We start from the raw sequence: 18,177 nt of genomic DNA, 5'->3' as shown, positions 1-18,177 counted from the left end.
CCATTGACTAGCCCACAGCACAGATAGCGACACCAGCCTATCCATCAAACCCCAGCCATGCTGCCCAACTGTGGGGACTTTGGGAAGGGCTGCGGGGCGGGGTGTTTTCTTGTTATATGGCTGTTGTGGGGTTTTCGTGTGGTGTTGTAGTGCAGGATGGGGATCCATTTAGTCACCGTCCCTAAGTCTGTCCCCTGTTCCCCTCCCCTTCCATCGTTATCCATGTGTCCTGTTCCAGGAAGTAAATGGTTGCTATCTTATGTGGTTTTGGTTTAATATATTAGTTAATTTATCCTAGAGGTCATATCTATCACTTCACCTGGCCAATGGATGGAGGCACCAGTCATTACAAACCCAAGGCCCATTGGTCCCAAGGGCAGGGGGCGGGGGAGTCAAAGACTTCTGAGGAAGGAAGAAACGGGGACTTCACCATCTTTAGGGGGCTGGGACCCCCCTTCCTGAACCTCAAGCAGGAATGGAGTTTCTCTTTCTCCCGCTCTGCCACAGGACCCAGACTGAGTACAGCCAGCAGATATGTGGCATGATCACATACTTAGTTCTATCAAAGGGCTGTATCTGGCAATTGCAAGGTGATTACAAGCAGTTGATTAAATCAGGATTGAAAAAGTAGACTTTCTGGGCCCTGCAATATTAAATCCCCTGTGATTTTCTGGTATATTGTGCAGCAGGGAAGTGTAATCTCAATTCTTTTATTAGAAACGATTTTTCTTGTTGTTTGGCCAATTAAAAAAAATAAGGACAGAAGATTTCCCTGGTTAAAAACTAACTCTCTGTTGTTGTTTTTTTTACTGGTTCCAGGCCATGTGGTGTACTGAAAATGGTGTTAAAATTGTAAGCTATCACTTTCAATTGTCAGGGGGGTCTCCTGGTCCTACTTGCAGGCTGAGGGGCTCTGTAAGGCAACATGAATATCTGTGCCTTCAGTCTGCAGAGAACCAGCCTAGAGTACGGTGGGTTGAGTTGTGGCTCTGTGTTTTAGGGGGCAGCCTGCTTTGTCTCTCTGTTTTGGGGTGTTATCATTCTGAGTTCAAAGAAACAAAGTAGTGTTATGCTGCAACCTTCCAGAAAGAGTCTTTTATGTTTTTATCTAACTTCTCTGTGCGGGTGCCACGGACATCATCGATGACAACTAGCTTCTGGAACAGAGCAATCATACTATTGGCCTACTGGGTACTCCAGGTATAATAATCAAGAGAGATCAATTGATGATTGCAAAGACTAGTTGAAGGATTCTATAGAGCACAGTAGAATTTCCAATAGGATCCATATGAGACTTGGTGTTTTTGAGAGCATTTTTATTCATTTTTTTTTCTAGTTCACTTGAAAATTGTTTAGCTGAAAATCTTTCGGGCTGATGTTAGTTCTCATAGCACATTGGACCATTGTTCAATCCAGTGATCATAACGGATGCTTCAGAGGATAGCGGTCGCTTTTCCCTTTCTCCACCTCTATAATGAACCTATTAGGGTACGTCTACACTACGAGATTAATTCGAATTTAGATAATTCGAATTTGGGAAACAGATTGTATAAATTCGATTGTGCGCGGCCACACTAAGCACATTAATTCGGTTTTTAACCACATTAATTCGGTGGTGTGCGGCCACACTACCCCATTAATTTTAACCACATTAATTCGGTGGTGTGCGGCCACACTACCCCTAATTCGAATGAACAAAATCGATTTTGGTGCTACTCCGCTCGTCAGGGTGGAGTACAGAAATCGATTTTAAGCACCCTTTAATTCGAAGTAACTGGCTCCGTTGTGTGGACGGGTTAAGGATTAATTCGGATTAACGCAGCTAAATCCGAATTAAAGTCGTAGTGTAGACCAGGCCTTAGAGATGAGCAAGGAATTATTTTTTTTCTGCACCATTTAATATTTCAACAAAAAGGAAAAAAATCCGTTTCATCAATTTTTTTCGTCCATGTTTTTCTAGCAGTTGTAAAAAAAAAAAACCCTTGAAAGCTGATTTTTTGTTTGGTATTGTTCTCAGCATCTGGAAACCAAAACGGTTTTCAGGAGCCGAAACCCAAAATGTTCAATTTAAAACAAAAACATTTCGGTTTTCTGTTCTGGAAACAGTTTTTTTGCTTTTGACGAGAACCTGACATTTTTCAATGAAAAGATTTTTTTACCCCACAAAAATGGCCATTAGCTCGAAACGCCATTTTCCATTAAAAAAACATATTTGCTGGAAAATTTTTGACCTATACCTATGTAAATGTGTGATGTTATACTTAGCGTGGGGAGTGTGCCTATGCTGATATGCTCATGAGAGACTCTGTAAGATACCCTTCAGTAGGAAAAGCTTCTCATTACCCCATTAATATGAAAATTAACAACCCTGTCATTGAATTCCAGCTTGGTCTATTTATAATATGTACGGAAGGGGAACATTTTTACATATATATAAGCAAATCAAGTCAAATGTTATTGATTTAGCCTTTGGCCATGTTAAACATGAATGAAATAAATGCACACGATACACCCAGTTAAACGTACACAAGCTACCATTTAGAAAGCTAACTAGCCTATTAGAATTATTCATATGTACAACACACACCAGTTCATGCAGTCCTGTTTCTGCATGCACATCGTTCCTTTACGATTTCTTTGAAGGAAAGTACTGAGACACCAGTGTGCTTTCTGAAAACTTCACCTGGAAGTCCCATCAGCCTTTGCAACATCAGGCCTTCTCTATATTAGAAAACCTGCCCCAAACAGAATTGTTCTTGGTACACTGGTACAAACTCCCAATATAAATGCACTTACACAGATTTAGTTTAATAGGTTTAAACATGACTGAATGCTTTTCACTAAGTGTTTCCTTGAAGCAATTCTCATTGCTGCTCATTAAAATCCATCTGCCCATTTCATATACAGTGTAATTAAAATCATTTCCAACAATTACACTGTCTGTATGTTGCTAGGCAAAAATATCTACCAGAATACAATTTGACTGTGCTGTGCTTTTCAGTCAGCAAGTGTTAGTCAAAATGGCCAAACTGTTAGTACAATTCTGTAATTGCCATTCTGTTATCCTAGCGACATAAATATCACAATGTATAACTTTTCTGTATTGATGTCCATTCGTATTTTAAACACTCCAGCTCTTCTTATAAACTGGACATTTGATTAGCTCTTGTAGTCCAAAAAAGTTAGGCGCGACCCTCAAACTTCCTCCCAGACCCTCACTCCAAAACTGTATCTTTTAAATCAGTGGCTCTCAACCTTTCCAGACTAATGTACCCCGTGCAGGAGTCTGATTTGTCTTGAGTACCTCAAGTTTCATCTCACTTAAAAACTACTTGCTGGCAAAATCAGACATAAAAAAAACAGAAGTGTCAGAGAACACTATTATTGAAAAAATTGCTGACTGTCTCATTTTTGCCATATAATTATAAAATAAATCAATTGGGATGTAAATATTGTTCTTACATTTCAGTGTATAGTATATAGAACAATATAAACAAGTCATTGTATGAAATTTTAGTTTGTACTGACTTGGCTAGTGCTTTTTATGTAGCCTGTTGTAAAATTAGGCAAATCTCTAGATGAGTTGATGTACCCCCTGGAAGACCTCTGAGTACCCCCAGGGGTATGTGTATCCCTGGTTGAGAACCACTGTTTCAAATAACTGTTCTGCTGGTGGAAGTTTAGCAGCTCTGAGGCTGAAATCTTCAATTGATCCCCCAACATGAATATCCTTGGTAATACAAGCTTCTCTGTGCTGTCCTGCTCATGGTTCTCAACCCTGATCTAGATGGACCACGCAAGAAGTCACTCCAGATTACATTCCTACTCAACTCTTGGTCTCTCTGATCAAACTATCAAGTACCAAGAGATAGTGCTAGTACCTGGTCTGGGTGTGGTACAGGTCCCCTTCTGAGCCCAATCCACAGAAGATATGAGTCTGTTATAGCGCCAGGTAGACAGCTTTAGCTCACGCTATCGCCGTTCATGCTTTTAGTGATGGAGGTTCCCAATTCAATCCTGGGGCATCAGCCAGGATGGGCAGTGGGGATCACTGTTGTTTCGATGACGAAACGTCAAGGGTAGAAACACCTGTTTTAGGCCATAGGAAAATTAGGATTCTGCCAGCTTTCCAGTGTTATGAGACAATTAATTATTATTATTATTTCTATATAGATAATGCCCAAAGACTACAAACAGGATGCTCAATTTCATCAATTTTAAGGCTAGAAGGGACCATTAGATCATCTAGTCTGACCTCCTTTATAACACAGGCAGAGAACTCAAGAAATGCCACCAGTGCCTGACACCCCTGCAAAGACAAGGAATTGATTAGCTGAGATATGCCCAGATGATGCTAACAGGTGATCCACAGCCCCTGCTGCAGGGGAAGGCAAAACACAAAACAAACAAACAAAAACAACCCCAAGTTCCCTGATGATCTAATTTTGGGGAAAATCCCTTCCCATCCCCAAATCTGCTGATCAGCTTCACCCTGACTATGTGAGCAAGACACACCAGACAAACATCTAAGAAAGAGGGTTTTCCTCACCACCTCAGGACACCACTCCACCCTGATCGGTGTCTCACGTCCACCTGTGGCCAAACTCGGATGCTCAGAGCAAAGGGGGAAAAAAAACCCATCCTAGAATGCAACCAATTGTGGATTGTGGAAAAAGTTCCTTCCTGACCCCTGTAAATGACGGCTGAAGCACTGCTCAGTGGTTTGAGCATTGGCCTGCTAAACCCAAGGTTGTAAGCTCAATCCTTGAGGGGGCCATTTAGGAAACTGGGGTAAAAATCTGTCTGGGGATTGGTCTTGCTTTGAGCAGGGGGTTAGACTAGATGACCTTCTAACCCTGATATTCTATTATTACAGTCATTGTTTTAATGCAGATTGGGGCCCCATTGTGCTAGTCAGTGTACAGTCTCAGGGTATGTCTACACTACAGGATTAATCCGAATTTAGATAATTCGAATTTGGGAAACAGGTTGTATAAATTCGATTGTGCGCGGCCACACTAAGCACCTTAATTCGGTTTTAAACCACATTAATTCGGTGGTGTGCGGCCACACTACCCCATTAACTTAAACACAGTAATTCGGTGGTGTGCGTCCACACTAACCCTAATTCGAATTAACAAAATCGATTTAGGCTCTACTCCGTTCGTCGAGGTGGAGTACAGAAATCGATTTAAAGGGCCCTTTAATTCGAATTAACTGGCTCTGTAGTGTGGACGGGTGAAGGGTTAATTCGGATTAAGGCAGCTAAATCCGAATTAAAGTCCTAGTGTAGACCAGGCCTCATAGAAAGACATGGCCTTTGCCCCAAACAGCTTATATCCTAAGTGTCAGACGGCGTCCTGCCCTGCACATGGCGGCAGGGGGGCACAAGTGCCCAATGCGCCCTTGTGCCAATGCACTGTACCACTGCTTCAGCACACAGGCAGTAGCAGGATCCACAGAGCCATTATGTCCCCCCTTGTGCATCTGGGCAGGAAGGGATGGAAGGGCGTGGAGAGAACATTGAGCAAAGGTCTCCTCCATGCCCAGCAGCATGGCTGTTCAGCCTGTTGAGGAGTGCATGCTGCATCAGGGACAGGCCCAGCACTGTTTACTCCCTTCCCAGGAGCAGCAGAGGAACCAGGAAGCAGACCATGATTCGCTAGGTCGGAGTCGGCTTCCTAGGCTGCTCCCGGCACAGTGCAACTATGCACTAGTCCTTAGGGCTAGTCTGGCTAGCCATAAGGTGCAGGGTGAGAAATAGTGCAGGTGTGGCGAGAGGAGAGGGAGCAGCGGTAGCACAGGGAGAGATGGTGGAGAGGTGATGGTACAGTGGAAGGTGGTACAGGGAGAGGACCTGGCAGCACTTCCCCCAAGCGACTGACGACAGTCCTGCCTGAGTGTACTCCTGGATGTTGGAACTTTGCTAAGCAATGGCAATGACCCAGGAGCAGGGGCCAGGGAGGAGGGCATTTATCTGGACATTCACACTAGCTGGTGGGGAGACTGAGGCAAAGGACTACAGCCAGAGTTACTGGGGTATTCGTATTGTTGATTTCTTGTTGCTGTATTTTCCTAAATGAATGCTGTGTTTCCTTCCCTTCCCCATCCCCAGTAAAGTTTCCAGTTTTATCCCGACTCAGGGCTTGCGAGCAGGGAAGTATTGCTCTTAGGACAGGGAGGGCATTTAGGTTTTTCTCACGTTTCTGGGGGGGGGGGGTGTGAGGGGGCGCCTAGAGCCAGTGGGTTTTGTAAACTTAGAAAGGAACCCCTCAATATTAGAACCTGTCCCTGTTTGTTGGCAGAAGGGACCACACAGAAATGGCTCTAGGAGAAGCAGGCAAGGCTGGTGGAGTGGAGGAGGCCGGGAATGGTGGTAACAGACAAGAGCAGACAGGTAGGAGAGACAGAACTGTGAAGGGCCCTGACAGGAGTTCATTTTCACCTCTGGCACATAATGAGATCTTTACCATCACAATCTTTACAGCCAGCTTGCTTTGTCCGATGGCAGGCCTGACCTCACTTTAGCAGCCAATATCTCACAAACTGATAGCGTGAGTGGCTAGGGCTTGCTGAAGCAGCTCTCCCAAAAAGCCGCAATTGAAATCTTTACAGAACTGAAGTGGCCGACTTCCACCTTCAGAGAAAGTCAGAGGAATATGCAGATTTCTTCCACTAGAAATCTGCTCTTTCCTTCTTCATCTCTGCCATCTTCTAAGCAATCTGCCAGGTCTAGATACAACTTGGCAGACCGAATGCATGTGCAAAAGCAATAGTAAGCGGTTGATCACTGGTTGTGTAACAACAATTGGAAAGAAAATGTACTAGTTACTGATTTGGCACAGTGGACAGCCTACTCAGGGGAGGGTCAGGAAAGGGAGAGCCAGGATAGGGTAATTCAAAACCAAGGCGCAGTAGTAGAGCTATGGGGTGAAGTGGTAAGCTGTTCATGCCTGGGGTATTTTGATTCTTCTACTGTTCATCTTAGATAAAACCAATAAGCTCAGAGGCACGCACAGTGGGAGGAACGGGGGGGTTTCTTTGAGAACTGCAAAATAATATTTTAGACAAAAACTTATCAGGCTGGCTCTGATTTTATTTGAACCAGTCCACCTCTCCTTAATTACAAACAGCTGAAACGTCACATGAAACGTTGACAATAGACTAGACTTCATTTGAAGAAAATGTCCATGCTGCAGAGAATCACAAAAAAGGCCAGTTAAGCTAAACAGGGGAAGATGGACCAGGACTTTCAAAAGTGACTAATGACCACGGACGCTTCAATTTTGGGGTTTCCAACCTGAGACACCTTCAAGGGGGCTGATCTTCAGCAAGTGCTCAGCTCCCATCCTCTGGAAATCAGGGCCCTTTAAGGTATGTCAAGGCGAGCACTCAAATATTGGGGCAACCAAAATCACTAGCCACTTTTGAAAACCTTGACCAATTTTTGGTTAGGTATGCATTAAATACACAGACAGATCATAGAATATCAGGGACCTCAGGAGGTTATCTAGTCCAAACCCCTGCTCAAAACAGGACCAATCCCCAGACAGATTTTTGCCCCAGATCCCTAAATGGCCCCCTCAAGAATTGAACGCACAACCCTGGGTTTAGGGAGCCAATATGCAAACCACTGTGCTATCCTTCCCCTCATACCACCTAGATGCATATATACTCACAGTGGGTATATGAATATATGCATCTAGGTGGTATGAGGGGAAGGATAGCAGGGTGATCAATGAAATGGTACAGCGGGTCCTGGATTGAATCGACATGGCTATGACCCCTAGACCAAATGAGGTACATCCTAAGGTACTATGTGAATTAACCCCGATAAGTACTGGCATATTGTAGACCTCCCAAATGGATGCTTGGCAAAATGCACTTAATTAATATTGTATCTCTCTGTAGAGAGAGGCTGAAAGCACATATATGATGGTGCACTGTGACATAAAGGATTTATTTGGCATGAGATTGGGATGACTGCACGGGTCATGAGTGGTATTTACAGGAATTACAAGGACTATAAGGAAGCAATGTAAAATATCAGAAAGCTGGTAAATCTCCCTGTTCTAATTCACTATTGGAAATGCTCTGATTAGTGCAAATACTGCGTTTATTTAGTTCCACATGTTTATTTAGTTATTTGAGGTAATCAGCAAATGTTAATGGCTGCTTATAGGTTAGCTCTGTATTTTACAGCAGCAGTGTGGCCTAGTGGCTTGAGTGCTGGACTGAGACTTAGGAGACCCAATTTCTATTCCTGGTTCTGCCATTGGCCTGCTGGGTGACTTTGGGCAAGTCGTAACACTGCCCTGTGCCTCAGTTTCCCCATCTGTAAAATGAAGATAATATTTACTTCCTTTGTAAAGTACTGTGAGGTCTATCCCTGAAAAGAGCTATATATATAGGCAGCAGAAATAGCAATACCTGTACTTCAGGTTCCCTGACACTTTCCATTATAAGACCTTGTTTTTAGTTTCATTCAACTTTGCCAAACTTTAATCATTTGGGCTGAAATTTTCTGTGCTCTCCATCTGCCTCAGACTGAGTAGTTTTGGAAAATTCCATCTAAAACGGTTCAGTAATTTCTGATAATAAGATTAGAAAAAATATGTTGTTTTGCCTATGTTAAAAAAATGTACAAATATTTTGTTGAGATGCTCTAGTGCCTGCATGGTTTGGCGCAGGGACTTAAAATTTGGCCGGAAGATTGATTTGCTTTCAGGGATGTGCCTTTGTTGTCTCCACGAAATTTGCACAAATTACACCAAGATATAAGCCACCGAAAAAAAAAAAAAAAATCTCAGTTCACACATGCTGGCTAGAGAGTTAGAGTTTGGCAGCTAAATTCTCCAAAGATTCCATCTAGACTGAGCATGCGCCATCCCCTCAGAGTTCCTACATGCCAACTGGAATGTATATGCAGGGCCGCCCGGGGGAGGGGGGGCAAGTGGGGCAATTTGCCCCGGGCCCCGCAGGGGCCCCCACGAGAGTTTTTAGGAGCCCTTCTGTGCTGCTGGTGGCTGTTGTACCATCAGGCACCAGATCTGAGGACAGGAAGACTAGCTGTCCTGTGCTTTCAGTGCTCCCCATCTAGGAAGCTGGAGGGGAAGAGGAGCGACAGATGGGAGCAGGGAAGGGGGAAGATATTCAGGGCAGGGGGAGAGGGACTGGGGAGTGGGAGGGACAGTGGCAGGAGCTGGGGGAGCAGGGAAAGCACAGGACGAGCAGGGAGGGGGCAAGGGTTGGAAAGGGAGAAGGGGACAGGCAGAAGCTGTGGGGACAACAGCACAGGCCAAGTTAATTCAGGCATTTCCTATCTTGTGAGTGCTTGACTTTGCAACCTTAATGTTCTTTTCATATAGATTGTTGGGATGTAATATATAAATACACTCACATGCAAGTTTTCATGTATACACACACCCCGGGGACTGAAGTTGGCCTTCAGATGCATGCACAATGTGCATTCAAACACCAGGAGTTGTGTATATGTGCAGAATTTGGCCACACATTTAAAAAATGTAATATTATGTGTTTATCTACACACACACACACACACACACACACACACACACACACACACACACTGTTTGAAACAGGAATAAGATGCACATTTGTTAGAATGAATTAATATTAACCATCACCACGTTTAAAGGGTTTGTCTCATACATATTTTGTTGCGTTAAATGCAACATCGTCAATAGTAATAGATCTATTAATGCCTTCTAAAATCCTATTGTATTACAGAGGCAGAAAGAGGGGTCTCTCTCCAGAAGGGAGTGCTCACACAGTCTATCCTTTGCAATCTCAGAACATACTGCAAGGTCAAAAAAGGTGGAAAGCATGTCATTCACAGCCTCGTCAATCACAGCCGAGAGAGTTGTTAATATTTAGTTTCCTCCTCGTTTTACTGTTACGTCACTCCTGGGCAAAAAGATAAATGCTTCAGATCAGCAACTGATAGGAGAGGAGGAAGAGGAAAGAAAGGTAAAAGGTGCTCATGGAGGCTGAGGAAGTGGAGTATGACACCACTTGCTTCGGAACATGAACCCCCGTGCTTTGTACCGTTGTGCCTTTTACTCCCTGAGTCTTGCAGCTTTTGTAAGTAACTGTGTTAAACAGGTTTTCCATCATTGTTTTCCCTAAGCAGTCAGTTTAACATTGGAACAGATGGTCAGATACGGCTCGTTTCATTGCATGAGCATCTTTTTCTTTTTTGGACTTCGCTTCATATTAAACTGTGGAGGATGCTATGAAAGGTGCAAACTGTAGCAGAAGGAACACACGCATAAGCTGTAGGAGCTGTGTGCCCTTGCATTTCACTGCTTCGTTACTGCACGTTCATTATTACTGCACTTCCATGAAAGAGAAACAGCATCGTTAACAGCGCATGTTACTTTATACAGAAGTGCTAAAAGAGAGGATGACAAATGCAAAGGGGAAGGGAATCAAGAAGATACTGTAAAGGCTCTGAATTTAGATATTGTTGCTTAGCCTTTGGCATATACAACATTAGTAGAAGTTGACATTTCACTTGCTTCTTTGGTAACATTTAAGATAACTTAGAATGTGAACTGTGTAGACAATAACAAATTAATTGAATCAACTGTGGCTGCATCTGCATATGTCAGCGTTCGATTTGGCTCCATACGTTCATCTATGTAAAAAGAAACTACCTATCATGCTGACGTTTTGCTTCAGCCAATTGCTTATGAGCGAGGTTGCCTGATTGTACCTGAGAAGCTCTGTGCGACTGTTTACTTAAATTATGTTGTAGATGAATTCATTTTATGGTTGAATCCTTTCGTTTCTTTCGAGCAGTGTTTCTCAGTCTTTTAAGGTTGGTGACCCCTTATTTCAAGTCCAAAAAAATTGCGACTTTCTCACGTTTCCGATACAAGTAAGAATTAAAAATGTATCAGTTATAACAATCAACCTATATAGTGTGTGTGTGTTATGAGAGGTTGAAAGAGAAAAGTTGATCTTGAGTGGCAAATTTGTGCAAGGAATGAGGAGTGAGATTTTTGTTGCTTTAGACTGTAGTAAAATTTTCAATGCCTTTCATGACCCTGGGATGGGGGTTGCAACCCACGCTTTGAGAAACACAGTATTTACAGTATTGTTTTGTGTGGACTGCACAGGATCTTCTTTTTGTGTGTGGAAAGAGAAACAACACCGTGATGTGGAATAATTGGGACCATATACTTTATCTGTCTGCACCTGTTGTTCTCTCTGCTTGTACCATGTAACAAACTCTACTCTGCAGTGGCACTCTATGTGGAGTGAAGAACCATTCCTCATGAACAGGGAATCTGAATCTAGTCCTTAGTGGTTAACCATACTCAGTGTTAAAGGACATCCGAAAGACCTGGGTGTTACAGTGCTTTCTTCTGAGCTAGATTCTGCCACGGTTACTCACGTTGAGTAGCACCGTACTTCACAAAGGGTACGTCCAGACTACCCGCTGTATCGGCGGGTAGTGATCGATTTATCAGGGATCGATATATCGCGTCTCGTTAAGACGCGATATATCGATCCCTGAACGTGCTCCCCGTCGACTCCGGAACTCCACCAGAGCGAGCGGCGGTAGCAGAGTCGACGGGGGAGCCGTGGCCGTTGATCCCGCGCCGTGAGGACCCAAGGTAAATCGATCTAAGATACTTCGACTTCAGCTACGCTATTCACGTATCTTAGATCGATCCCCCCTACTGTAGACCAGCCCAAAGAGTCACAAAGGGCCAACTCACAGAATAAGATGCTACTCAATGTGTGTAAGGATGGCAGAATCAGGCTCTTACGGAACATTAGGGTATCCTTATTATTATAACTGACATTAGCTAAGAAAACACTGTTTTAACTTAGCTGGAAAAACAACCATCCATTCTCAGCCATCAGTATACCTGTATGGTTTGGGGTAACTTTTCAGCGTGGTTTTAAATACTTACAATATTTAAAATGTCTCTACATTTTGTAAACTTAAGATGTTTTTATGCTTTGTATTCATTGCTTGTATGCTATTTGTTGTAGTACGGTGTAAGAAAGAATGCAGAGACTGTGCAATGCTGAAATCCATGAAAGAAAACAATGAGAGATCACAAGAAAAACAAAATTCAAATAAATGGAGCGCAAGATACAATAAAACTGCATAAAATAATCCGAATAAGACACATTCTAATCCCAGAGTGTAAAGTGTTTGGTTGCTCTCCTGGGCCAGATCCTGCGTTCATTACTCACCTGAGCATTGATTTCACATGACCAGAGGTTGCAAAAGCAGCCTGATTTTCAGAGGGGCTGTGGAGCCCACACTTCCAGTTGACTTGGTTACTCAACAGCTCAGGAAACAAGCTCTAAGTTTAGAATATATCTCAATTTACTTTTTTATTTCAGACAGTTTAATTTTACAACATCAACAAGATTAATGGTTTATTTACTTCTTCTTGCCGGAAAATAATCAGAAATATTAATCACAATCTCTATACAACTATTTTCCATGTCTGATTGTTTTGTTTCATTCTTACTGTTTTGTACCCTGGAGGGAAAATATGATTGATCTTATAGAAAAGACTATGGGAAAATCTTTTCTCCTCTCCATTGTAAGTGGGGCTTCCAGTTTCCTTAAATACACCAATATAAAAAGAGAAGCAATTTTAGACCTGATCACTATGTACCTGCCACGGCTGTGTTTATTTTCTATCCCCACTCCTGCCATATTTGCTCTCTTTCCGACTAATCAATAAATCCTTCTTTTTCCTCTGGGATAGATTCTGATACCCTTCTTCAGGTTCAATAGTGCTATTCCTCATGAGCAGAACCATTGATTTCAGTGGACCCAACCATGGAGTAATGTCCTGCCCACTATGTGAAAATGGCATCGGAATTTGGTCCTTTGATGCTAAGAGCTCCCTGCTCCTGCGTGCATTCCTCAAATGTACCAGCAATATTGGCTCTCATCCCCAGCACCCCAAAGCAGCTCTGCCTAAACTTCATGAGATTCCCTGCTCAGAAGCTGAAGTCTTGACTTTGTACAATCATACAATCAGTATGTGCTTTCCAACATGGGAGAGAAGGCTCAGTCTGGGACAGGTTCTAGTTAAATCAATATTCATTTGTAACAAGGAGAAATAGTTCTTTTACTTTTTAATTGGAAAATGATCTGGCATGACCAGGATATTTTTATTCTCTGTGGATTCCAAACTGTCTTTATTCTTTGACGGTGATTAACCAGTGGCCTTTGTTGTATTTGACAAGAGTGAAACACCATTAGCGCACCAATGTCACAGTGAAGGCATTGCGTAGATATATTTAATAACCATTTTAATATGCTAAAGTCCTTGGCCAACATTTTCATAAGTACCTATTGATTTTGGATGGCCAATTTGAAATTCTTTAATGGGTCATTTTACAGGTAACAGCTGTGCAGCGGGTTCTGAAAATCAGGCCCCATTATGATGGCTCAAGTTGGGCCCTCAGAAATGGAGTCCCCAGAATCACTAAGTCACTTTAAAATCATTAGGCCAGGAAGCTGTAATCAGAACTGGTTAGGATGCCATATTTTCTGACCCAACTCTAAAACCTGAGCAGCTGGGGCAACTTCAAGATTTCTAGCCCTGAGTGGACACAAACTGTGTGCAAGACATAATGGGGACTAAGGATCTGCTGCATTGTGCTAATGCACCTTCTTAGCTCATATTATATACACTGTGCTAATGCAGCGGTGTGAGAAAAGACTGTGGGTTTGACCCTGCGAGGTGCTGAGATCCTCCTGTGAGGTGTCAAGCGCTCCCCGCTTCCCGAAATAGTAAGTCCTTAGTCATGCAGGCAATCTCACCCCATGAGTAATTCCACAGAGTTTAGTGGGACTATTTGTTCTGTGCCACATGAGCAATCATTGCAGGATCAGACTGCATGATCACAAAATAGGATGCAAGGTGAGATGAGAGATCCTTGCTAGATACGGGCCCAAGACTTAAAGTTCAGATCAGGGTCCAAATGCTCTCAAAGTTTAGGAGTGTTGTGACTGTGGATTTTGATTGGAGCATTGTAGTAATAGAAGGTGGCTATGAGCATGGCTCTATCGCCCAGTCCTGTGCCAAGTTGGTATAATGTCTCATCTATTCATCCAATCATCCACTGCCTCGGCAGAAGGCAACAAAAGCGGAATATTCAGTCCCTTCCATAACCCAAATTCAGCTTGTGTGTATTGTATGTGTCTCTCGCTCAGCGTTCTCTGTCTTGGGTTGTTGAAACTGAGGGAACAGCCGAATCTTACACCCACACTTTGGACTGGTGCAAATGACTGTACAAGGCAGTGGAGAATCTGGTTCTTTAGTCACTAGATTCTAGTAATTCACAAATGTTAGGGCTGAGAACCTACAACTCTTATTAAAGTCAGAGGAAGTTGCAAGTGCTCATGATCAAGAAGAAGCCAGAACTTTTAAATTATCCGCAGTAAATGAAGCGTACACGTTTAACTCAGGGGCATGTGGTAAAAGTTCTCACAACTTTGGAGACTAAACAACCCCCCCCCAAAAACTGTATTTTCCTGAGTCTATGAAAAAATCAAACATTTATTTGTTCTCACCTTGAATATTTTAGTGGACTTCCAAGGCCATTTTCACATGCAGGCACCGGTTATTTTTTCCAGGAGAAGTTCTTTTCACTGTGCAAGCGGGTAAATTTCCACCCTGCTGAGAACTTTCTGGACACAGTTCACTAAACCAATAGAGTTCTATAAACTATCAGTTCACTGAAAGATATTCCTGGTTCTCATGCTGGGAACCTATTTTCTTCTGGGGTTTCAATACACCAGGACCAAATCCTGGCCTTTCAGCATAGCTGACTTTCATTACTGATTAAGGAACACAACAAAGGAAGGACAAATATAAGCCTGCATGAGAAATTAAAAAGAGACTGTGTGTAGTGTGGGACTGACTGTTTCCCAGACACCTTGAATTGACCCAAGGGACCTGCTCTCTAGCAGACAACAGGGAAGGTGCAGGACACATTTAAAGGTGCAGGACACAGAAAACAGTATCACAACATCTCCACTACATTTGTATATTCACATACACCCCAGTTTCACTGGTAAGTTTCCAAGTCCCGAAGTCAAAACAGCCATGGCTGTGTATGGAATTCCATGGCATGGAATCCTGGATCTAATCTCTTTTTTCCCCTTACACATGGGACCTAATCCTGCTTCCATTAAAAGCAATGGCAAAATATTCAGTGTCTTCGTTAGGAGCAGGAACAGAGCCTCAGATGGTAAACTAATAAGCAATCGGTTCAAAAGGTCGGTATATCAGCTTGGAATAAGGATGTTAATATGAATGGAGAACACTGGCTTATTAAAACCATTACATTCTGCCCTCTGAATGACCTGAAAGCAAGATATTTATTTCCCAAACTCGCTGAATATTTACCCTTCCTGTGTGAAAATGAGCCGAGTCGAATTTAGTCAGCCACCTGCTCAGTGGATAGATTTCATCCTGTTTTGATTCTTTTTTTAAAAACGAATGCTTTGATAGGTAACACTTCTTCCCTGATGAGTAAGGACAGGGTGGAGGCAGTGTGGAGCAGCCAGGGCCATGTGTGGATATGCAAGAGTCATCCGGCAGGTGCAGAGAAAGATGGTGCCAGGTGATCAAGGCATACACTGCTGCCCCTTCAAAGAGGAGTCGTGTGCACTGCTGGCTATCACTCGCAGCACACAATAAAGCTGGGTGGGAAATGGTTTTCCCTTCCTGTGAAAAAAATGGAGATTTCAGAATAGTTTCTGTTCAGCCGTGGGATGAAACCGAGACCTTTTGACATTTATATTTTTGAGAAAAACCAGAGAGGGAGAAAAAGAGGTGTTATAGCCTAGAACAGCTCAGTGGTTACAGCACTTGTCCGGTAGATGAGAGGTAAGTTCACATCTCTGCTCTACTTTATTTGGAGCAGGGACTTTACTCCTTGTCCCCCAGGTCAGTGCCCTAGGCTAATGGCTATTCTACAGAGGAGCTCTCTTTGGCTACAAATTCTGTCCCGGACGTCAGAAACCTCTGCTGGCCACAGGGCTGCGGGAACAATTTCTATAGTGGGGATGCTGAGAGCCACTGAACCAAACTGTAAATCCTCTATATAATGGAAACCATTTCAAGCCAGGAGGTGCTGCAGCTCCCCCCGCACCCCTAGTTCTAGCACCTGTGCCTGGCCAAAGCTTAGTTGAAACTGACTCTTCCCTACAAAAAGTTTTGGTTTTGACAGTTTGGCATTTCTCCCCCCCCCTCCAAATAAATAAATACAATTGTTGAATAATCCCACTTGTCTCTAGCACAATGTACTTGCCAGCTGGCTGGGAGCCTTGGAAAATCCAGTAGCTTATGCCTGCTTGTAGCCATTGTGCTCTGGTCCTACCCGACTCACCGGAGCTCTTTGCAGGTCTAGGTTGGAATCCTGCTTTGTTGTAGCAAGGGGGAGAAGTGGGGAAGAGGTCCTCTCTGTTCAAAGTCTCTGTGCACATCTCTCCCCTGCACCAGAGCGCACAAGCAGCAAAGGGTAGGACCTGCCCATCAGAACGTATGGTTGTGAGAGCCTCAAAGCACGGAGGATTATATCCTGCTCATAACATCATTCGAGTAGGAGAAGGGCAAACAGCATGAGAAGGAAACAGAGCAGCTCCCTTAGGAGTCAGTGGCAGGAGATGCTTGTTAGATGCAAATCTTGCAGAGGGCAAATCTTATGGTTGATGCTTCAGCGACGAAAAACCTTCCGAGTCAATCTTTACCTGGGGACAGAGTCTCAGCTATGAAGTTTATGGAGCTATGCCAGTTTACACCCATGGGGGATTTGCTCTTTGGTGTAAATCAGCATCGCACCACTGACTTCAACAGAACTCGACTTCTTTATGCCAGCTGAGGATCTGGGCCTGTATAGTTGGTGTTACATGATGGAGTGGTGCTCTAAGCCCCAAGCCAGGGCTAAGCATCTTCACGGCACCTTTCTCGTTGCAGGTGGTTGGGCACATCCATCCAGAATGTGACTTTTTAGCTGAGCTGAAGAGAAATGAGAATGAATGTCTGAGGGGCGCTGAAGATCATGGAAATGAAACGGCAGGTACCGCATATGGCAGCTCAAAAGGGGTGCGGGTTGGACAGTGACGTGAAAAATTGACCGGGTTGTGAGAACCGGTTCAGAGAAATGAGTGACTCCTTCCCACTCAGTTCTAGACGTGAACTCAGATCCTTGGATTCCTTCCACTGGCTCCCCATCACCCAGAGCATCAAGTTCAAATGATTTGGTCTTTCATTCAGTGGCCCACTTCCCTTTCCCCTGGTCTATCCTCACTGTTCAGTTTAAAAGAGAACTGGATAAATTCATGGCGGTTAAGTCCATTAATGGCTATTAGCCAGGATGGGTAAGGAATGGTGTCCCTAGCCTCTGTTTGTCAGAGGGTGGAGATGGATGGCAGGAGAGAGATCACTTGATCATTACCTGTTAGGTTCACTCCCTCTGGGGCACCTGGCATTGACCACTGTCGGTAGACAGGATACTGGGCTAGACGGACCTTTGGTCTGACCCAGTATGTCTGTTCTTATGTTCACATTCCGCCACCCACTGGTCCTTTCATTTCCTTCTCCCACTCCTGATTCTGTGCCCTTTGCCACGCTGCCGTGTAGGCATGGAATTGTTTCCCAGCCTGAGTGCACTGCGCCACCTCCCTCTCCTCATTCCGTTTCCTCCTACACTTCCTGGGCTGCCTGCAAGAAGTGAGCTAGAAAAAAAATAAATGAATGGGACCAGCAAGTTGGACAGAGACCATCATGTGAGCTTGCTGCAGTAATGCTCCTCCTTCTTCACCCCCTCCTCATGCAGACACACTCTCACATATTGCATCATGTCTAAAATTTGACTTTTCATCTGCAAATATAAAAATGCTTTCAAATGTGTTTTCCCTTCCCTGGCAGGTTGCAGGAAAACATGGGACAGGCTACTGTGCTGGCCGAATACAGAAGCTGGTGAGACTCTCACCTTGCCCTGCCCGCAGGTTCTCTTTCACTTCCTCAAGGAGCCAGGTGAGGGACCCGCTTTACCTATTTATTTTAACTGTGCACGTGACCGTTTGTGGGGATCACGTCGGGAGGATAAAGCACACGACCAATGTGGTTGCAAGCTGACTCTTTATTACAAGCTTTC

The 18,177-nt window shown here is 43.8% G+C and overlaps 1 protein-coding gene across 1 annotated transcript in view; it reads left to right on the top strand.

The window, feature by feature from the left end:
- Positions 1-10,047: 10,047 nt before the first annotated feature.
- GHRHR (growth hormone releasing hormone receptor) overlaps positions 10,048-18,177 on the top strand; it is a 34,415-nt gene continuing 26,285 nt past the window's right edge. Inside the window, exons 1-3 of the mRNA XM_026652165.1 lie at positions 10,048-10,104; positions 16,995-17,097; positions 17,949-18,056. Coding sequence (XP_026507950.1) covers positions 10,048-10,104; positions 16,995-17,097; positions 17,949-18,056 — 268 coding nt within the window. The remainder of the gene's footprint in view (positions 10,105-16,994; positions 17,098-17,948; positions 18,057-18,177) is intronic.

Source organism: Terrapene carolina, unplaced genomic scaffold (genome assembly GCF_002925995.2).
Source record: "Terrapene carolina triunguis isolate 2854851 unplaced genomic scaffold, T_m_triunguis-2.0 Scaffold111, whole genome shotgun sequence".
In the NCBI taxonomy this organism is placed as follows: domain Eukaryota; kingdom Metazoa; phylum Chordata; order Testudines; family Emydidae; genus Terrapene; species Terrapene triunguis.
This window is presented reverse-complemented; position numbering and strand designations above follow the sequence as displayed.